The 22137-nt window shown below is 41.0% G+C and overlaps 3 protein-coding genes and 1 non-coding gene across 5 annotated transcripts; 3 read left to right on the top strand and 1 right to left on the bottom strand.

Moving 5' to 3' along the window:
* Nucleotides 1-1062: 1062 nt before the first annotated feature.
* Nucleotides 1063-4414, top strand: LOC133506688 (uncharacterized). The gene is made up of 5 exons (XM_061831065.1): nt 1063-1128; nt 1278-1565; nt 1756-1797; nt 3268-3392; nt 3787-4414. Exons 1-5 carry the CDS (start codon nt 1089-1091, stop codon nt 4051-4053), a joined length of 762 nt encoding a protein of 253 aa, XP_061687049.1. The 5' UTR covers nt 1063-1088; the 3' UTR covers nt 4054-4414.
* Nucleotides 4415-5817: 1403 nt separating this feature from the next.
* Nucleotides 5818-11658, top strand: LOC133506687 (CMRF35-like molecule 5). 2 transcript variants are annotated; one of them, XM_061831062.1, is made up of 7 exons: nt 5819-5904; nt 5999-6171; nt 6282-6596; nt 8107-8154; nt 8244-8321; nt 8419-8526; nt 11095-11650. In XM_061831062.1, exons 2-7 carry the CDS (start codon nt 6132-6134, stop codon nt 11352-11354), a joined length of 849 nt encoding a protein of 282 aa, XP_061687046.1. In that variant the 5' UTR covers nt 5819-5904; nt 5999-6131; the 3' UTR covers nt 11355-11650. The 2 variants fall into 2 exon arrangements, with proteins under 2 accessions (XP_061687047.1, XP_061687046.1); XM_061831063.1 differs by lacking the exon at nt 6282-6596 and having other exon boundaries at nt 5818-5904; nt 11095-11658.
* A 1331-nt stretch (nt 11659-12989) lies between these two features.
* LOC133505831 (CMRF35-like molecule 8) lies at nt 12990-17676 on the top strand. The gene is made up of 7 exons (XM_061829323.1): nt 12990-13094; nt 13199-13258; nt 14282-14575; nt 15133-15258; nt 16713-16805; nt 17302-17345; nt 17428-17676. Exons 1-7 carry the CDS (start codon nt 13058-13060, stop codon nt 17674-17676), a joined length of 903 nt encoding a protein of 300 aa, XP_061685307.1. The 5' UTR covers nt 12990-13057.
* A 738-nt stretch (nt 17677-18414) lies between these two features.
* Nucleotides 18415-18487, bottom strand: trnat-ggu (transfer RNA threonine (anticodon GGU)). Its single transcript has one exon. It is a non-coding gene; the product is annotated as a tRNA-Thr (tRNA).
* Between the last annotated feature and the right edge of the window lie 3650 nt (nt 18488-22137).

Below are 22137 nucleotides of genomic sequence, written 5' to 3'. Positions count from 1 at the left end.
ATAATGTTAAGACAAAGTTATAAAAGAAGAATAAAATGATTAGCTTCAATCGTCTTTGCTGTACAATACTAGCTGTACACTGGAGAGAACCATGTCAAGCATCCATAAGCCATGTAGTACAATGGGAAGAGGACGTTCGTTTAAAACACGAGTGAAGTTTGCAGCTTCTTCAGATGTGAGATGGCGTTTTCACACATTTCGTACAGTGACATTATGAAAATGAGTGTGAACGGTTGTCCGGCGAGCACTCCAGGTTTTAGTCTCTCTTACGCTCGAAGCCAGATGAGACGCAGTTCAGCTCCTCAACCCTTAACAGGACAAGCAGTGTGGGAATTGGATAGACGTTTAAACAGGCCATGAACGGCTAAAACAAAACCAAAAAGTAATTGAACAATGCATCCACCTATCGATTTTCTTTGCCGCTTATCTTCTTCAAGGTCGTGGAAAGGAGGAAGGCTACCCCATTTAAGGCAGACTACATCCTGGCCTGGTCATCTGTCAATCACAGCGCCCATGTAGAAGGCGAAGGCCTTTCACTCTCACATTCCACCACTGCTGAGGGGGAAGTGAACATACACTGCCCACACATATGTCGGGTGAATGGAAAGAGCCGTTCCGCCATCAGTGGTAATGAGCAATGCAAAGAGGTGGTAACCACTACACGGTAGACTTAAAAAAAAAAAAATCATCGACCAACTTACCTTGAGCACATCACTAGTTTTACTTGGCAATATGTGTCATATTTAATCCAGTCAAGTGATTAAACTGCAAAATGAGTCAGTGTGAGAAATTTTTTTCTCCAAGTTCTTATAATGCTGTTTTGTAACTAATTCTTTGTTGTTTATGCTGCCTAAATAAAACTTTCTTGGTAGAAGAAGTTGTTTTTTGTTTTTCTCAGTTTTTTTTTTCCCAACAGACCTTTTGAGTCCACCGAGAAAACCCGATTTCACTTTCAGGTGTTGAGTGTTAGATGTGGACAACCTGCCTCCTGAAAGAGGAAGCAGTGTACCACATGGACATAAAAGAAGATGCTTCCTCAGACTTGCACGAGAGAACTCTGCACACAGACTCAAAGAAGCCTAAAAATCATGGGAGCATCTTCAATAATCATCATGCTACATATTCAAGGTAGGATGGACTCTGCTGTTTAACTTGAAAGTATAGCACATTGTAAAATTACATATAAAAACACAATAACCCAACATTAACACGACTTGTTTTGATGGGCAGCGCAGCTGTGATCAGTTTGAAAACCAAAACTCTGGTTTGGCTTGAAGGTCAGAGCCTTGAAGTTAGATGCACCTATCCAAGTGGTGATCAATGGAAGGCAAAGTTCTTCTCCCGACATGATGACAACATGACTTCCAATCGCCTGATATGGACGGAAGAACACAATAAGTGGGTGGAAAAAGGAAGATTTTCTCTTTTTGATAACAGCACTGAAGCCTTTTTCATTGTCAAGATGGATAATCTCCTTCCAAAGGACAGTGGCAAGTACAGCTGCGGGGTGGATGGTTACCTCGGCTCAAATCAGAGCATCTTCATCCAATTAAATGTTTCGACAGGTAAACTGTATAGAATACGTCCAAGAATCTTGGTCATCAGTCTGTTTGTTTGTCTGACTGCAACCCAAAGTATTAGATGTTATATGTATGGGACAGTAGACAAAAATGAAAGGCGACTATTTTAAAGCCATAACCGTACACATTTATATGTACTACTGTTTAACATTTAGGCTGTGTTTCTTTTTTTTAGTAAACGGAACACTTCTCACTTTGAACACCACCATGGCGGACAGTAAGTAATGGGGAAATAGAACTAGTGCTGCTGTTATTGATATGTTATTAAGAGTCATGCTAAGTGTCAATAAGTTCAAAATATTTGACTGTTGACTGCCAATTGAGACCTTCATTTGTTTTTTTTTAACAGTATTTCAGTTTCTGGGACCAAGAATGTTGAAATTCCCAACATTGCTGTTTAAGTTGAGCAGAAAAGAGTCCAATTAGCAGAGGTGTGGACTTGAGTCATGAATTTAATGACTTGAGACTTGACTTGACAAAATGTTGAAAGACTTGCAACTCGACTTGGACTTGAACAGCTATGACCTACGACTTTACTTGGGCTTAGAGCCACTGACTTGAAAAGACCTGCCGTTTTGACCAAAGCATTGACAAATCAACATCTTGTAACTTTCTGTTGTTACAGCCAAATGGTACACATCCTATTTTACTGCATAAAAATGGGAGAAGTAATTAAATAATGCCAAATACTTAATTAATGCTACTGTTACCACAGTTGGATAAGAATAGAACCCATCCATCCATCCATTTTCTGCGCTGCGTATCCTCACAAGGGTCACAAGAACGCTGGGGCCTATTCCAGCTATCTTCGGGCAGGAGGCGAATACACGCAGAACCTTGACAAGAAAATGACAGACTTCTGTTCCTCTTTTTTTTTTTAAATGAGAGTATTATGTTTTTGATACTCACAAGATACTGTATGTCAGGTTTCAACAGAAATCTAATTACAGTATATTTGTGTTTAACAGTTCAGTTCAATGTTGATCATTTGTTGGGATAAATAAGTAGGAATTTTTAAATATATACTATATATATATTCATTTTCTGGACCGTTTATCCTCACCAGTGTCATGGGTGTGCTGGCGGCTCTTCCAGATATGTTCAGGTGCGAGGCGGGTTACACCCTGAACTGGTCACCCGCCTTTCACAGGACACATGCAAACAAATAATTCTTTGCGCTCATTCATACCTAGGGACAATCTAGAGTCTTCAGTTAGCTTACCACGCATGTTTTTGGGATGTGGGCGGAGACTGGAGTACTCGGGGAAAACCCACGCAAAGACATCCAAAATCCACACAGATTTGAAACCGGTTCCTCAAAACTCTCAGACAGATGTGTTTACCAGTCTTTCACTGTGCCACCTAATATATATTGTAAATAATAAATACAAAATAACTATTATATATATTACTATTATATTATATTATACCATTATATATATTGAAAACATATTTTGTTGGTAAATGATTCGAAAGGACCCGAAACCCAAAGTGTAGGACTTGTGACTTGACTCAGGACATGGATGTCTGGACTTGAGACTTGACTCGGGACTTTGGAGAAAAGACTCGGCACTTGCGACATGCAAAGCAACGATTTGGTCCCACCTCGGCTAATTAGCCTAGCTGAACTCTACTGCACGTGTGACCGAGTCCAAGCAGGCAAAACATGACTTGTTCTTTCTTGCAGAGCTTCACCCAATGCTGTTTGTAGCTGCAGCGATGGGTACAGTTGCTATCTGCGTGTGTCTATACACACTCATCTTGCTTGTGACGATGAAACCACGGCGGATGATGTCTCGGCAGAATAGAGAGGTTTGTTCACGGTGAAAAGACACAACACAATGCTATGACTTTGTTCCAGGGGTCATTCACTGCATGTTTTTTATTGGTCTGCTGTATACAGCGCTCTAATAATCATAATAATAATAATGATTTAAAAATGGAATAATATAAAACAAGACTGGAATGTTACATGATATCCATTATTTTCTTTGTATTTTTATATGTACAAATTACATTTTTATTCTCAATTGCAAATATGCGTAGATGTTTAAGATATGTTAATCTAGTGCATAATGAACTGCATTTAGCATGTTTGACAAAGACAAGGTGAAGTGTGCCGTCTGAGTGTTTCCATTTTTCTGCATGTGGCCCCGAGTGGAAACATTTTGACGTCCTTGCACTAAAATATGTGCTCATCCAACAGATGTCATCTGACTATGAGACCATGATGCCCGGTGTTATGAGTGAGGGTCACTCTGGGGGCTCAAACCTTGAGTGTGTCACTCATTCGGATCTACCCAAAGACCTCACGGTGAAGCAACAAGAATCTGAAGACACCTTCAGACGGAGTGAATACCTCAACTTAGATCTCAGTCAAGTGGAGGAGCATGTCTATTATAGTCTCCATGGGAAGAAAACCCCAAAGCACAAACACCTGGCCACTGAAGACAGTTCAGTCTTCAAGTCTTAGGAAGTTGAGAGGAGAATCCAACTTCAAATTCAACTCCCAAGTCTTCCATCATGATTTTTTTATTGCAGACTTTGTGGATGGTTTCAATTTTGATGGAATGACTACTGTATTGTTTTGATTGCTTTTTCCAAAGCTGCAAACTTTAGGACTTCTTCCATCATTTTGGACTTACACGTGATGATTGCAAGAAAATCAACATCCCCAAAATAGACTCAGTGGTCATTTTAGTTTCATTTTCTGATGTGACGTTTGATTTTCAACCAAATTTTGACCCGCACACATTTTGGTCACTTCAATCTAGAACACCCTGACACTGAACTACTATGTACTGTATTCTGTGATGTAAGTTTTGCCTATATTGAAAGCCTGGATGTTTTTGTAGGCAATAAGTGAAAATTGTGGTAGTGAAACCTTTTTGTAAGCTTTGTAAAAAAATAAAATAAAAATAAAAACTACTGTTGAAATGCCTCATTGAAGAGAGAAGACAACTTTGTCATCCCACATGAAGTAAGTGCTTGCAGATTGATTTCTGCGCTGATATAAACATTTTTGTCATCTTAATGTGGTATTTAATGAAATGTCTCTTGAATGTTTTCAAGGCGATTGGTGATGGGATGCAGAATTAGCAACATTATGAACTTTGTGAATGAGTAGTGGTGTCACATAACTGTGGACTTTTATGGCCATAGTTTGCCGTCACGTTTGTACCATTTTACCAGGCTTCCGTGCTTGAATTTTTTTGGGGGGGATGATGACATTTAGGAGGCCTTTGCTTTTGTGACATTAAACACATTTTGTAAAATCAGGGGCTCGGCTGACCGCAACTTTGATTCCCTTGGATGGTCAATACAATGTGTTCTCATCATTTAAATCTATCCATCCATTTTCTGAGCCACTTGTCTTCACGAGGGTCACAGAAGTAGTGGAGCCAATCCCAGCTATCTTTGGGCAGATGGCGGAGTACACCCTGAACTGGTTGCCAGCCAATTGCAGGGCACATGGACAGAGACCACAGTCGCACTCACAATCACACCTGAGGGCAATTTAGAGTCTCCAATTAATGTATGTTTTAGGGATGTGGGAGGAAACCAGAGTGCCCGGAGAAAACCCACTCAGGCACGTGGACATCATGCAAACTCCACACATGCGAGGCTGGGATTTGAACTCCAACCCTCAGAACTCTGAGGTCAATGCTCTCCATCTGTATTACTGTGCCGTCACAACACAAATTTTCTTGAGGAAAAAAATATTTGATATCAACTTGTTAGTGAAACACCCAGTACTCACTGTCAACTTTTCTTTTCTTTGACATTGCTGCAGATGGGTTCTGATGTAATCAGGAGAAAAAGAGCGCTAACTGGAAATTGCTCTCATTCTTCTGTGGTCCAGGCTCAGCAAAATCAAGTCACTGCGCCACCTGGTGTCGAAATGCCTGTCATTACAAGTCACAATGAAACGCTTGCAATCATTCACAACAAACCTCAGCTCTGTACCGATCTTCGGCGGGCCGGATTAAAAAGACCCACAGGCCGTAGTTTGGCAACCTCTGTACTAGGCTTAAGAGTAGCACTGTCCTGACCATCCTTGTGCATGAACTGTTGACGTCTGTTCGGATCAGAGGCGAAAACATCTTCTAAGACAACCACAACTGTCCAGTTGTGATCTAACCCCTAAGAAGTCTGTTGTAGGTAGCCTGTTTGTGTTTTGGTAGTGTAGATTTGTATCGATATCAGGGAAGAAATGTTGTCTCGTTTTTTGTTGTTTTCCATTTGTGTTTGCCCTGTTGGTTTTACATTTTATTGAACACTGTCAACCCCTCCCCTCCTGCCCATTTTACCGGCAACAAATGAGGTATTCATGGGCATAATTCTAAGATTCAAACAAGACACGAAAACAACTTACTGTCAGTAATTTATCAATTGACTTCCCGTTATGTGGGTTTCAGAGGTAGGTGTTGACAGAGGAAGTGGGGCATTCACAAAGAGGAACCAAGCAAAGACACGCAACAACAATCAAGAAAGATACAGAAGAAAAAAATAGGGACAAGAGACTGAAAGTAAAAAAGAAGCGATGCGAGCATGGAGATACTTTTCCTCCTGGTGGCCTTCTTCATGCAAGGTGAGAAAGAGTTTATACAAGTTGTTTTTTATCTTCTGGACTGTTGCCACCCATTGAAGTAGTTATAAAATAAGTAAGAGAAGTTGCTTCCATTTCTTTGTTCTGCACAGGGCAAGCAAACACAAAGGGTGAATTCACCGGAGTATCTGGGGAGAACATTACAATAACATGCTGTAACGACAACTCCATATCTGATCTTGTCAAATACTTTTGCAAGAGAAACTGTAGATATGATGACGATGTCCTCATAAAAAGCAGGGGCAAAATGCAGTTTTCAAATAAGAAATACAGCATAATTGACAGGAGATGGATGTTCAGTGTGACAATCTTTCACCTGACAAAGGACGATGCTGGCACCTACTGGTGTGGATGGGAAAGATTTGGTCTTGATATTTACAAAAAAGTTGTCCTGACTGTCACACAAGGTGAGTGGAAAAGATATATTGTATATACTCATGACCGATTTCTTCAGTACCTCTGCACCAAGGGATTTTAAACATATTTGGTCTGGGGACCCCGTACTTCTTTTTTTTCCTTTCGGCTTGTCCCTTTAGGAGACGCCACAGCGTGTCATCTTTTTTCATCTCAGCCAATCTCCTGTATCTTCCTCTCTCACACCCGCAGTCCTCACGTCCTCCCTCACCACATCCATCAACCTTTTCTTTGGTCTCCCTCTCGCTCTTTTGCCTGGCAGCTCCATCCTCAGCACCCTTCTACCAATATAGTCACTCTCTCGCCTCTGGACATGTCCAAACCATCGAAGTCTGCTCTGCTTGTCTCCAAAACATCCAATTTTGGCTGTCCCTCTAACGAGTTAATTTCTAATCCTATCCAACCGGCTCACTCCTAACGAGAACCTCAACATCTTAATTTCTGCCACCCCTTACATGGGTGGAAATTTACTCAGGACCTCCTTAAAATCCTATTGTCAACTGAACAAATTGTAACTATCATGCGTAACTCCCAAAGATTTCTTTCTTTCTTTAAAGTTTCAACCTAAATATAGAATTAACATTTCATCAATACAGCCATGTTGGTCTTTACGCCACATGGATAATTTTCATTTATTTACTCCCATTATCAGTAGCTAGAGAAATGCTGCAGGCCAAGTGACTCATGATTAAAGTGACTCCTGCCATGGTAACAGAATTGTACTATATGACGGAGTTGTATAAGAGCTTTTAATTCACCAATAGCTAATTTAAAGAGTAGACATTTTTCAATGTTAGTTTTATTGGGCTGCTGATCACCATAAGTGTGTATGCATATTTTTTTTTAAATTACATGTCAATAATTGATTGAAAATTTCACCGAGACCTACGATACAGGTTACGGAACACTGGGGAGTTCCCAGACCCCATTTGAGACGCTCTTCTCAATCCAAACCCCAGTGACCTTTTACAATAGTTTTAATGACATTTTGAGAAAGGTATTCTTTTAACAGTTCACCATTTAACAACATTTAACTATCATTTCTCTTGTTCAGGTTTGAAGGGAGCTGGATCTTTTCCAGCCAATGGCAGTCAAAAGCCAGACTTCACTCTGGATTGGTCTTTGCAGGGCACATAGAGAGCAGAGTGTGTCCTGCACGAAAGCCAGGCAAATTTATCACTATGCTATTAATGATTCTATTTTGTAATTGTGTAGAGCATAATTTTTGAAGTGAACTATTAAAAACCCATCTCAAAATGTTGCCTCAACCACAATAATGGACATTGATAGATGAATACTTTTCTCTAAGAGTATTCAGTAACTCAACAATATTATCTGTACAATAGTTGGAATTTTTTTTAAAGTTCTTGTATTGGGTATTAGTATAATTAGTATAATTTGGTCCGTGACTATAAATGAGCGTATAAGCAAAGAGTAAATCAAGTTCTGAGTTGAATTTTCATCTCACGGCGCCATTTATCTCAAATTTTCTTTTCATGTCAGTGTCAAAGAATGGAAACGAGAAGGAAACTACTAATAGCTACAGAAATGGTAAAATGAAAGACACTCTAGATACAAAAATACTTTGTTTTGTGGGTCTTCTTTAAGCTTACTTATCTTTCCTGTATTTTTTTTTTTAGGTGTAACTGAGGAACCCAAGACAGAAAAGCCCACAACAGAGTCACTTGAGCATGTTCATCCAGAAACTTCATACTCTAGTAAGTTACTTTTACCTGCCCATTCAACACGTAAGGTATGTGTAAAACACACAGATCTGAGAAATGCTTTTGATTTTTTTTTTTTTTTTTTTTGCAGTGAACCCAGTGTATATCGGAGCAAGCCTCGGAGTGATCATCCTCGCCCTGGCAATAGTCCTTGTCATCTACTTTAGACAGAAAAGAGCGAACAGTAGCACACATCGTGGTATGAATAATAGAGAGAAAGTCCACAAATGTCAGCTGTCCTTTTAAATACTGGAACGGAACAAACATAATTTGACTGATCTTGATGACGTATTTGCTCACCCTCTTTTGTTACCAAATAGGGGTGGAAGACTGATATATACTTATAGTATTCAACACGAAAAACCTGATCACAACACTCTTTTGCAATGTTGTAATCATCAAGATCAATGACACATACGTACACATACACACACACATAAATATTTACAATGCATTGAAAATGTATTTGCCCCCCCTTTTTTTTTGGCATATCTATCACACACACAAAGGTTTCAAATTATCAAACCAGTTTTAATATCACTCAGAGACAACTCACGGAGTTTTCCACTGACAATTTAATTTATTCAGGCACAAAAAGAAAAAAAAAATAAATCGAAACCTTTCTGACCCTTTGTGAAAAGGTCATTGCCCCCTGAACCTAATAACATGTATTGCCACCCTTGTCAGCAATAACTGAAATCAAGCGTTTGGAATAGCTGGTGATGAGTCTTTCATATCACTCTGGAGGAATTTTGTCAAACTCTCCTATACAGAGTTGTTTTGACTCCACCATATTGGAGGGTTTCCTAGCATGAAATGACTGCTTAAGGTCACACCACAGCGTCTCATTTGGATTTAACTCGAGACTTTGACTTGGCCACTGTTTTGGAGCCATTCAGAGGTGGACTTGCTGGTGTGTTTGGGATCGTTGTCCTTATCCATGATCTTGAGTGCTTGAGTTTGAGGGCCCTAACAAATGGCCTGACGTTCTCCTTCAAGATTTCCTGGTACAGAGTGGATTTAGTGTTCCACCAATCACAGAAGTTGTCCTGGTCCAGTGGTAGAAAAGGTGCCCCAGACAATCACTTCCACCACCCTGCTTCACTGATGGCATAATCTTTTTGTCAATTGCTGTACCATTTCTACGCCAGATATAACAGGACACACACTTTTCAAAAAGTTTAATTTTTGACTCATCAGTCCATAGAATGTTTTTCCAAAAGTCTTGAGGATCATCAAAATAAATATTTCTGAGCCAATGATCCTCCCAAGGGTTGTAGGAGTGCTGGAGTTTATCCCAGCTATCTTTGGCCAGGAGGCGTGATACACCCCGAACATTTTGTCAGCCAACTGATTGGCACTTATAAATAAACATGCATTCACACCTATTGCCAATTTAAAGTCTTAAATTAATCTACCATTCATGTTTTTGGGATGTGGGAAGAAACCAGAGTGCCTAGAGAAAAACCCACAGAGCCACAGGGAGAGGATGTAAACCACACAGCTGGGGCCGGGATTCGAATTCCTTTCCTCAGAGAGGTGAGGTAGATGCTCTAACCAGTCATCCACCATGCCAGCAGTGTGTGTGTGTGTGCATGCGTGTGCGCGTGTGTGTGTCTATATATGTATAAACATCCACCAATTTGAACTGCTTACCTTCACTGGGATCCCTGGCACCTGCACATTGGGGTTTACCCCGGTGAAGGTGGTGGTGGCCACATTCAGCCTGGTGAGGGGATGGGTCCTGAATGTTGTTTGCTCCTATGCATCAAACAGCAGTTCAGTGTATGCACCCATTTCGGAGTCCTTCAAGGGAATGCTGAAGTGAGCTCCCAGTGGGGACTACCTCAATCTGCTGGGAGACAACAACGCTCATGTGGGCAATAACATTAAAACCAGGAGGGGGGTGACTGATTCCCAAGCAGAACCAGAGTGATGTTCTCTCATTGGACTTATGTGCTTGTCATGGATTAACTATAACAATCACCAAGTTTCGACATAAGGGTGTCCACAAATGCACTTGGCACCAGAACACCCGAGGCCGCAGTTTGATAAAGGACTTTGTGGTCGTGTCATCGAAGGTGAGGGCGCATGTCTTGGACACGGATGATGAGAGGAGCTGAGCAGTCAACCGAGGCCATTGTTCTCATTTAAAAAGGTTAGCGTGCCCCTTATGGGTCTGGGAGGAGATTCTGCCAATGTGGATGAATTCAAGTATCTTGGGATCTTGTTCACAAGTGAGGGAAGAATGGAGCAGGAGAGTAACGGGCGGTTCAGTGTAGCGTCTGCTGCGATACTACTACTACTACTACTACTACTACTACTACTACTACTGTGGACTCTATCAGTCTGTCGTGGTGAAGAAGGTCCTGAGCAGAAAAGTAAAGCGCTAGATTGACCACTCATTCTTTGTTCCTCTCCTCACCTATGGTCAAGAGCTGTGGGTTGTGATCGAAAGAAAAAGATTGTGGATACAAGTGGCCGAAAAGTGTTTCCTTCGCAAGTGGTCACTTAGTCGAGCTGCTCCTCCTCCAGGAGGTTGACAATTTAGGACAGGCTGGAACTACAATCTACATCTCTCAGATGGCCTGGGAATGCCTCGGGGACCACCCACCCCACCCCGGTAGAACTAGATAAAGTGGCTGAGGAGAGGAGAGTCTGACCTTACCATCTTAACCTGCCACCCCTGTGGTCCGACCTCAGATAAGCAAAGTAAAATGGATGGATGAATTACAATATGAAATAATGTAAATGTGTTTTTTCACAGGAAAGGAAACGGGCAAAACCCTAACCTATGCGACCGTTACCGAAGAAAAGCTGAAATCATCTGGGGCCCCCCCCTCATCTGGGGCTCAGAGCCAGGAGAGCAACAAGGGCGACTCACTGAATCTCCCAGAGAGTCTCCATTATTCCACTCTGAACTACAACAACCACATTGAGAACAGGAGGGACTATAAGCAGCCGACAAATTTGACATACTCCACCATTAAACTCATAGATGCATCGGCAGTGTATTGCAATGTCTGAACAAAGGTAAACTATAGGTCATTGTGTTCTAATATCAATGAGACACAGGAGTGGGATTAAATATAATTTCTCAACCCACTCCTTTTTGTTTGCTGTTTTTGTTCTGTTAGGATTTTTGTCATACTTTCTTTGCTATTCACACAATTTTGTAACCAAGATCTGTATTTATGCTACACTGTGAAAAGAAACATGTCCACCCATAAAATATATAAATAAAATTAAACTAAATTAAAACACAGAACACTCTGCCAGTGAGCCAAAGTTGCATTCATTATGAGTTCCCTTTCTGACAAAGCTGCTGCACAGGCGATGTCGGTGAGAATGAGGTGAGATTAATTTGGCCAGTGAGTACCAACATTTGCAAAATGTTTTTAACAAGTAAGGCTCTGCATCTTCTGCCACACTGCTCATTTGATTGCTAATTGACCTTATAACACAGTCTCCATTATTGAATGCTAAACTGTACCAACCTTTCTCAACCAGAACAGAAAAGTCCCCATTTATTTTGATGGTTCATAATAGTATCATACTTTCAGAATGAAGTAAATAATTTTTCCATCAGCCTTTTATCTCGAAGGTGGCACGGTGGAGCAGCCATCGAGTGTTGGAGATTGCATGTTCTCCTCGTGCCTGCGTGGGTTATCTCCGGACACTCCGGTTTCCTCCCACATCCCAAAAACATGCACTCATTGGAGACTCTAAATTGCCCCTAGGTGTGAATGTCAATGCAACTGTTGTCTGTCTCCATGTGCCCTGTTAGTGGCTAGCAACCAGTTCAGTGAGTACCCTGCCTCCTGCCCGTTGACAGCTGGAATTGGCTCCAGCTCTCCCACGACCCTCGTGAGGAGAAGTGGCTCAGAAAATGGATGGATGGATTAATGCTTTTATCTCAAGTAGACTCAACAATTGTAATAGTCTTCTGACTGGACTCCCAAAAAACAGCATTAAATAGCTGCAGATCATTCAGAATACTATAATTCGTGTTCTAAGCAGATCAAAGAGGCCAGAGCATATAACTCTAATTGTAAAGCCTTTACACTGGCTTCCAGTCAGTTTTAGAATAGATATCAAAGTCCCGTTACTGGTCTATAAATCACTAAATGGTTTAGATCCTGAATACATGAATGAAATGCTAATGGCATACAAACCCAGTCGGGCTCTGAGATCAACAGATTCAGGTCAAATAGTGAACCAGAAAGTCCAAATCAAACATGTTGAAGAAGCATTTAGCTATCATGTTGCACACAAATGGAATAACTCGGCAACACAAGTGACGCCAGCCCCAAGTGTGCATGTTTCTAAATCCAGATTAAAAACTCATTTTTTTTCATCCTTTATAAAGTATTTCCATTTTAAATAACTCTTGCGTGGTACGCCGTTTTAACTGTGCTTTTTTCTGTTTCAAATGTTGATTGTTGTTTTTAAGTGCTTTTAGTCATGTAAATCGAGTTACCTTCTGCATGAAATGTGCTACATAAATTTTGCTTTGCTGTCATCCTTTTGTTCTTTATTTTGCCCGTCTATTTCTGTTTCAGCTTCAGAAACGGTCACATCCTTATTTCAAAGTCCCATGCAAATATTCAGAGAAGTGCTTAAAAGAGAAACTGGCGCATGTTTTTCAGAACAGCTGTGACGGTAGATAATAAAAACGGATCCATCACGTATGACAATCAATTGTGTATGACAATCAATTGAAGAGAAGAATGACAACATTCAAACTGTCCTTCTACATTATGGCAGGTAAAAATGTTTATTGTATCATTAGTTTATGTTTTTTTTTTGTTGCTAATTCAAATTGTCCATTTTTGCAACGCCATTTTTAATTGTTTCAATTGTTTTCTTAGCGACAGTGTGTATACTGACACTGAGAGGACAAAGTGGTCGTCAGCCGAGCAGTGATACACGTGAGCGCGATTAAACAACATAAAGCATCATGAAATGTCCAGCATGATTTGGCTAAAGTCAATGACTTTAAAGGCAAAGTTACACAAAAATACCCTGTGCTTAATAATAGTCACAGGAGCTGTAGTGGTTAACTGATTTCCGTGCAGGTGTCTGTAGTTCCAACTTTGGGATGGTGTGAAAGTGACACTCACAATCACACCTAGGGGCAATTTAGAGTGTCCAATTAATTTTGCATGTTTTTGGAATATGGGAGGAAACCGGAGTGCACGGGGGAAGCCCACGCAGGCACGGGGAGAACATGCAAACTCCACACAGGTGGGTTCAGGATTAAAACTGGGACCTCAGAACTGTAAGGCCAACGCTTTACCAGTTGATCCACCGTGCCGCCTCTTGCAAGAATTTGAACTGCAAAAGTCATAATAGGTGCTTGATCCATGAAAATCTCCAAGGTGACATGCAAGATGGACTTTGAAGCTGTGATTTTCCAGTTTGTCACTATCTCTGTTGCAACTTGCTGATGACACTTTAATGTCTGAGATCTGTTCAATTCTTGATATTCTTTCATCAACCCTCTTCATCCTGTTGTTTACATTTTGATATCATGAGATCAAGATCATCATTACTGCGGTATAGCAAGGCTTCGAACAGGATATTCTCAAATCTTAGTGTTATCATGTTGAAACAGAGATATTGGATATCTTTAGAAATTTTCATGGGTCAATCATCTGTTGTCTGATATTGAAACTTTTGGAATGAACTATAACAGAGTGGAGTTGGGAGTCAATGACCTCTTAAATGTTCATCTGGATTAATAAAGTAAAGCCACAGACACAATCCAAAATCCTGGCGAGAGTCAGTTATACAATGCTGTTTTAAAGACAAACACCTCACATTTTTACTTCTTGGTCGACTTTATGGCCAGGTGTCTAAATGCTTGATTCCATGCAATGTGTAAGAATCTTTGTGGCACAGGGAACAACAATTATATGGCTATTAATTTATTTTTTTAAATTTTCTTTTAGACTGGAAAGACATTAAAGCAACTGTAATAAAAAAACGTGTTGGAGAAGCTTTACAATACCATTGCTCTTACCCAGAGGGCCATGACAAGGATGAACATTTCTTGTGCAAGGGAGATAATCCCGTCACTTGCAAGAGGATGAGACGTAAAACAAAAATGCTGAGAGTAAATGGAAGAAAAAAAACATTTTCGGTGCACATCCAAGATCTGAGCAAAACAGACTCTGGAACATACTGGTGCACCTCTAATACAACATGGAACCGTCGTGATTACACTAAAATGCAACTTAATGTTGGTGAGTATCAATAAAAAAATGCTCTAACATGGTGTTTATTGTTGTTCTCAAGACCAATAAGGCAATAGACAGTTTAAACCTTATGCTTTGTAGTCACTATATGTGTGTAAGATTTCTCAATCAATATTTATCCAACTTTATGCAATGATCACATCCTCCTCTAAATAGACCTTCCCTCAGAGGCTGAAGAGTGTGATTCTGTCTGTAGTTGGACCACACCCTCAAGTGGGTGAACGGCTCTGTATTGATAATATACAAATAAATATATTGTACTGCAGTTGGGTTTGCACAACTGGGGGTTATTTTAAAGTCAAAACATTGTACACTCGTTTCTCTTTGGAAACGATTTACTGTTAAAGTCTCAAGTTTTCAGATCAAATGACCAAAAGCAAGCGTTAAGACAAAAGATACGTGATAATTCAAGCAAAGACGGAAAATAGAACTGAGATCGTACTGTACATTGATCAAACTGCTATCCTTGAGTGTACAGTTACATTGTGATTACATTGAGGTAAAATATGTCGTGTGATGTGTGCATGTGTGTATTACTAATGCAGATGAAGACACCAAGAGTAGAAAATCAAGGCATCCCACTGTGCATGTGCCAATAGCAAACGTGACAATGACACCACAATTATCCATGCTGTCTTCAGCAACATTATCAACACACAGTGTGGTCAAAGGTATGTTTTCAAGAGCAGGCTTGCATGAATGCCTGCTCTTCAGTTTATACAGTGTCCTCCTATTAGTTTGTCTTCTTTTCCTTTTGGCTTATCCCATTTGGGGTCTCCACAACATGTCATCTTTTTTCATTGGCTTTTGCCTGCAGCTTCCTCTCTAACACCAACTGTCCACATGTCATCCCTCACTGCATGTATCAACCTTCTTTTTGGTCTTCCTCCAGCTCTCTTGCCCGGCAGCTATCACCCTTTAACTATCGCTCCTCTGTACTTACCAAAACCTTCAAAGTCTGCTTTTGCTAACTTTGTCCACAATCCTATCCAACCCGGTCATGCCTAGAAACACCCAATTTTCGTTTCTGCCACTCGCAGTTTGACTTCCTGTTGTCTCTTCAGCGCCACTTTCTCAAATCTGTACATCATTGTTTGCCTCACCCTTGTCTTCCTGTAGAAACTTTTCCCTTCCTCAAGGCAGACACTCTTGGACACACAGACACTCGGTACTCTTTCTAGGCACGAAACTACACTGTTGCTTGCAAAAACTCTGTCCTGAATCTAGCCTCCAGTACTCTTTTCCATAACTTCAAGACAAGACAAAAGATACGTGAAAATTCAAGCAAGAAAGGCAAATAAAACTGAGGGATTGTACTGTACATTGATCAAACTGCTACACTTTAGTGTACATTTACATTGTGATTACCATGAGGTAAAATATGTGGTATGATGTGTGCATGTGTGTATTACTAATGCGGATGAAGACACCAAGAGTAGAAAATCAAGCCATCCCACCGTGCATGTGACAATAGCAAACATGACAATGACACCACAATTATTTATATTGTCTTCAGCAACACCATCAACACACAGTGTGGTCAAGGGTATTGTTTTCAAGAGTTCAGTTTATACAGTGTCCTCCTATTCGTTTGTCTTCTTTTCCTTTTGGCTTATCCCATTTGGGGTCTCCACAATATCACCTTTTTTCATTGGCTTTCCTATTGACTGCATCTTCCTCTCTTAACATCAACAGTCCTCTTATCATTCCACACTACATCTGTCAACCTTCTTTTTGGTCTTCCTCCATCCCCATCACCCTTCTACTATCGCTCCTCCGGACTTATTCAAACCTTCACAGTCTGCTCTTTCTAACTTAATGCCCAATCCTATCCAACCTGGTCCCTCCGAGAAAGAGCCTCAAAATTTTAATTTCTTCCACTTGCAGCTCTACTTCCTGTTGTCTCTTCAGTGCCACTTTCTGATATCTGTAAATCATTGCTTGCTCACCACTGTCTTATAAACTTTGCCCTACATCACGGTAGACACTCTTCGACCCTCAAACACTCGGTACTCTTTCTCAGCGTGTAACTCCACTGTTGCTGGCAAAAACTCACGTCTGTCCTGAATCTAGCCTCCACTAGTCTTTTCCATAACTTCATTCCTATTTCTGTGTCTAATTACAGATATCAATGTGGCTGCTCTGGTGTGTCCCATATTATTGGCAGTAGCTGTGCTCGCATTTCTTGTGTTTGGATACACACTCACCTGGACACAAGGTGAGGACAGCATTTGGCATACACACAAGTGGTTAGCACATCTGCTTCACAATTCTAAGTTTCAGAATTCAAAATTCAGCTACAGCGAATGTGAGTGTGAAAGGTAGCTCATCTGTATGTGCCCTACAATTGACTGGGGAGCCGTCCAGGAAGTAACCTTCTTCTCGCCCAAAGTCAGCTGGGATAGGCTCCTGCCCTCTGTGCACCAGACAATGGATGGAGAGATTCTGTAATAATTTAAAAATCATACATTTGTCATTGTATTTTTTGTGTTGATGAAGTTGTGGTACATCCCAGTGACTTGCATGCAGTTTTAATGGGTTAAATTCCCAACCAATTCCCCAACTCCCAGCTGCTGGAGTTCTGGAGTACCTTTCCAAAGAGAGCCCAGATAAAATGGGAGAGTTGAGCCAGGAAGGGCATTGTTACTCTCTTTGGATCCCTGCAATCAGAGATCAAATGTTTTAAATGACTATTTTGGTGTGATGTGATGCAGGAGGATCATCACTGCAGGGGACACACAAAGCAACCAACGATGAGGTTTGTTCTTTGTGTTTCTAACTGTTTCCTTCCTTCCTACAGATAAAGCATTCCCCCCCCCCCCTTTCCTTGTCTACTACAGGACGATCCTGCCAATCACCTGTATGAGGAGGTACAGATGGAGTCCCTCTCAGGACATGCCATTGTCAGCCGTCCAACAGACCTGGTGCACTATTCCACTGTTAGTTTCCTCCAAGAGTCAAACAGCATCTCAACACCGCAAACTTTGCACGCTGAGGCTGAAGAGAATAGCTCCTACTCCTCTGTCACTGGAATTAGCATCCCTACAGTGGCAAATATTATCTACTCCACTGTAACAAAACCTATATAGCTGTGAAATTGACAGCCTTTTACTCTGTAATACTTTGTCTTGAATAAACTTTCAAGAATTATTATTATTATTGCAGATAATACAGTGGTGTCTTCTTTATTGATGTACAGTTCTGTGATTATGGGTTTGGATTGCAGTTCTCATCTGCCTTTGTTTATGTATCTCCTGTACATGGGTTACTTTTCTCCAGGTACTTGGGGTTCCTCCCACATTCGGAAAAGCATGCATGTTTGGTTAATCGAAGATTCAAAATTGTCTATGAGTCTAAATGGTTGTCTAAATGTGACCTGAGATTGGATGGCAACCAGACCAGGTTTTTACCCCACCCAAAATAAGGTGGTACAGGCACCTGTGACCCTATAAAAGGGCCACTATCATGAAATTGATGATTTTTAGTGTGTTATTAATGAAAAAACGCAAGCCAATATGGGCCCATGCGTTTTTTCATCACAACATGATTTTGACATATATGGCTTTTTGTAGCTCACGCCATGAAAATCCTCTCGAGGGATTTTTCAAGAAGAAGCAGGAAGTGATGTGCAGGACAGGAGCGCCCCCAAGTGGACTCGTTTTGATTCTATTGGTTTTACCTGCGGGAAGATAGGTCGTTGTTCGTCTGTGTTAGCCAAAATGCCATCTTCTTGTCGGTCGGTTTCTTTCAGCTTGTCCCTTTCGGGGCCGCCACAGCGTGTTTTTACGCTGGATGCCCTTCCTGACGCAACCCTTCTCAGGGAGTGGAGGCCCCAGTGGGATACGAACCCACAACCCCTGGTTTACCAAACCAGTGCTCTAACCACTGAGCTACGGGGCCGCAAAAATGCCATCTTCCTGTGTTGCTGGTTATTGCTCGAACACTGGGGAAGATGGACCCTATCATAAGTTTCCAAGAGACCTGGTTCGTCGTGAAAAATGTATTGGAGAAGGGCAACGGACGAGAGCTTCGTGGGTTCCAAGCGACAGGTATGTATCGCACTATTAAGAAAATGGATGGCTGAATTACTTTGCTTTTTGCCAAATATAGTGTCTGAATGAAATTGCACAAAAGGCCAAAGGTATTGAACACAATGAAGACACTGTATGTGTGCATACAGGATAGTGTATTGAAAGTTCAATACATACAATACAATCAAGAGCATCTACATTAAATTAGAATACATCAGAATAATCAGACATACTGTGCTGATGATTTAATGTTTGAATATTTAATCAATATGCGTGGCTTGTAATCCTTGCATTCTTAAAGGTAAATGGTCATCCCTAGAAATATTCTCAAATAGATATTGAAATTAAAAATACATATAACATTATTCACTTCAATGTCCATACGAAAGGGTTAGAGTGCGTCATCCATGCGCAAAGTTGCGGAAGTGTCATTCGATGGCATCCAAGTGGTCGCCACATTGGCTGTATCTATTTGCCATTGAAAACACACTGTGGCCCCTACGATGGGAGACGAACTCGCCCCTTTAGACAGGGAAGCTCTTTTCAAAGAAGAGAACATCTCACAGTCGAGTGAAGTGTCCGCAGCAATATTACCCCATTGTTTTGAGCCATATCTAGATGATATGTGCATTACTTCTAACAACAGATCTCAGACAGTATGTATGAGCCAGCCCAGGCGAAGTTGTGCTCCTCTGCGAGGCACAGCTTGGCCGGCGGCTCGTCCGCCCATCTACTATGAGACACGGAAGGTCTTTTCAAAGAAGAGAACATCTCACAATCGAGTGAAGTGTTCAGGGCAATATTACCATATTGTTTTGAGCCATATTTAGATGATATGCGGATCACTTCTAACTTCTAACACACTTCCAGACACTATTATGAACCAGCCCGGTCGAAGCTGTGGTCGTCCACGAGGCATGACGCGGAAGCCTTCCCTGGCGAGCCCGACACGGAAGCCGTCCGACACGCACATCGACACATTGAGAAGCCCTGTCATACGTATGTGGATCTTTTGTTACGGTATGAGAGACATTACGTGGTCCACCCCAAACTATTATTTTTTTTTTATTAGCTGAATATACACCTACCTGTCATTTGGATCCCCACGAAGCTCTCATTCTTTGCACCTGTGCAATCCATTTTTCAAGACGAACCGGGTCTTTTTGAAAAGTATGAAGAATGAATCCATCCTCCCGACTGTGTGATTAATGTCCAGCAATGCAACGAGCCGACATTTTGGCTAACATGAAGGAACAACAAGCTATCTTCCCGCAGGTAAAACTAATAGAAACAAACGAGTCCGCTTGAGCACGCTACTGCCTCCAAAGTCACTTCCTGTTTCTTGTGGAAAACAAATCCCTCGAGAGGATTTTCATGGCGGGAGTTACAAAAAGCCATATACATCACCCTGCTAAAAAAAATTTCTATAGAACATTTCTAAAGAATTTCTAAAAAACTATAGAACTTTAGGACCCAAGTCCTCTAGAATTTCTATACAAATTCTATTGTTCTGTAGAAATTCTATCGAAAATCACAGCCAAAGTTCTATAGAACAAGTTGTTCTGTACAAATTCTATAGGATTCTATAGATTTCTATAGAATTTCTATAGAAAAATTTTAGCAGGGCAAAATCATGTTTTGTGGTGAAAAAACGGATGGGTCCATACGGGCTGCCGTTTTTTTTTTTTTTTTTATTAATAACATACTAAAAATCATCCATTTCATGTCACTTGACCTTTAAATGTGTATGAAATGTTTACAATAGAGGTCACCTGACCTTTATAAAGTCACCCATCTAAACTACAAAAATGTCACAGCACACCACTGAAGAAGAATGTCACGAAATGTATGAATACTAAAATAATTACGAGGTCTCAATTTACTCATAAAAATCAGGTGCCTCTCTGTAAAATTTGGACCTCTGTAATTGAACACAAAGCTGATAGACCCATAATAAGCCATGTAATGTTGTGGTGGATACAGAGGTGTATGGAACTTCTGCCATCTAACAGCAGAACATTCAATTGTTCTGCCTGTCCTCTTCATCTATCCATGCTACTGGCAGATGTATTGTGTATTTTATAGATAACAATAGACAATGTCATGATGTGTCTAGTTTGTTTTTTGTATTGTTTGTTTCTCTGTTACTTGTGTTCCATGCTGTCCTGGACCAGGACACTCTTGTAAAGAAGATTTTAAAAAAAATTAATTGAACTTTTGTGCTTAAACATTTAAAAAAAAGATTAATAATAACTGGTTAGTACATCTGCCCTGCAGTTTTGAGAATCCGTATTTAAATTTGGCCTCACCTTTGTGGTGTTTGCATGTTCACCTTGTTGCTTGCGTAAGCTTTCTCCAGGTACTCTGGTTTCCTCACACATCCCAAAAACATTCATGGTAGATTGGCTGAAGACTCAAATTGCCCACAGGTGTGAATGTGAGTGTGAATAGTTGTCTATGTGTGTTCGGCGATCGGCTGGGTCCCAATTCAGGGTGTACCCATGTCCCTTACCCAGAGTCAGCTGTAATAGACACTAGCACGCCTCTAACCCAAGTGAGGGTAAGATGTATGGAAAATGGATGGATAATTATGTGAATTTATGTGAATAATGTGAAATTGGATAATTCCTTTGGCACACTGGAGCCTCTGGTTAACACGTAAGCATCACGCTTCTGAGGACCGGGGTTCAAAACTTGGCCCTGACTGTGTGAAGTTAGCATGTACTCCTTGTGCTTGGGTGACTTTCTTCCACCTCCTACACTTGGAGGCGGGTAGTTAGGGCTCCCAGGAATGCGGGAGACAAGGTCCTGGGGTCTGTGGTGCAGGTCTGGGAGGGGCAACCATCTTTGTCACTGGTTATCTGGCTTGATGGGCCTGACCTGAAGGAGCCATGTCTCTTAATCATTAATTTAGCACATATTCATGACACTCACTTCACATATTTTCCTCAGTAATCATATCTGGGCACATATACAGATCAAAGGTTTCTTCTGGGACTGGTATTGGGGTCAGGAGGGTCTGAGTGTTGCACTGGGTTTCGGCACATCTGTGCTGTTTACCAGTCTGTCCTTTATCGTTGATGGGAATAACAGCATTTAAATAAATGGCGTTCCTATTAACTGAATGTCTCTTGTTCTCTTATTAGTTTGTCTGTTCTTTGTTCTGAATGTCAGGGCGGCACCGACTGCCAGAGACAAATTCCTTCTGTGTTGTTACACACTTGGCAAATAAAGCAGATTCAGATTCTTACACTGTACATTGGTAGGGGTCACCAACGCGGTGCCCAAGGGTGCATGGTTACCCGCGAGGATCACTTAAAGGGCCACTGTCATGAAATGCATGATTTTTGGTATGTTATTAATGAAAAAACAGCAGCCAACATGGACCGATGCGTTTTTCACCACAAAACATGATTTTGACGTATACAGCTTTTTGTAACTCCCGCCATGAAAATCCTCTCGAGGGATTTGTTTTTGAAAAGAAGCAGGAAGTGACGTACATAGCAGGACTGCCCCAAG

The sequence above is a fragment of the Syngnathoides biaculeatus genome, chromosome 9 (genome assembly GCF_019802595.1).
Source record: "Syngnathoides biaculeatus isolate LvHL_M chromosome 9, ASM1980259v1, whole genome shotgun sequence".
Lineage (NCBI taxonomy): Eukaryota > Metazoa > Chordata > Actinopteri > Syngnathiformes > Syngnathidae > Syngnathoides > Syngnathoides biaculeatus.
Note: the sequence above shows the minus strand (reverse complement) of the source record. Positions and strands in the feature narration are given on the sequence as shown.

Excerpts from the sequence above, each read along its gene's own strand:
- LOC133506688 (XM_061831065.1), top strand. The coding sequence starts at position 1,089 with ATGGGAGCATCTTCAATAATCATCATGCTACATATTCAAG. Across the intron at positions 1,129-1,277 it reads CATCATGCTACATATTCAAG|GTCAGAGCCTTGAAGTTAGA; the intron begins GTAGGATGGACT and ends TTTGGCTTGAAG. Across the intron at positions 1,798-3,267 it reads GAACACCACCATGGCGGACA|AGCTTCACCCAATGCTGTTT; the intron begins GTAAGTAATGGG and ends TCTTTCTTGCAG.
- LOC133505831 (XM_061829323.1), top strand. The coding sequence starts at position 13,058 with ATGACAACATTCAAACTGTCCTTCTACATTATGGCAG. Across the intron at positions 13,095-13,198 it reads GTCCTTCTACATTATGGCAG|CGACAGTGTGTATACTGACA; the intron begins GTAAAAATGTTT and ends TTGTTTTCTTAG. Across the intron at positions 14,576-15,132 it reads TAAAATGCAACTTAATGTTG|ATGAAGACACCAAGAGTAGA; the intron begins GTGAGTATCAAT and ends TTACTAATGCAG.
- LOC133506687 (XM_061831062.1), top strand. The coding sequence starts at position 6,132 with ATGGAGATACTTTTCCTCCTGGTGGCCTTCTTCATGCAAG. Across the intron at positions 6,597-8,106 it reads TGTCCTGACTGTCACACAAG|TGTCAAAGAATGGAAACGAG; the intron begins GTGAGTGGAAAA and ends TTTTCATGTCAG. Across the intron at positions 8,527-11,094 it reads GAACAGTAGCACACATCGTG|GAAAGGAAACGGGCAAAACC; the intron begins GTATGAATAATA and ends GTTTTTTCACAG.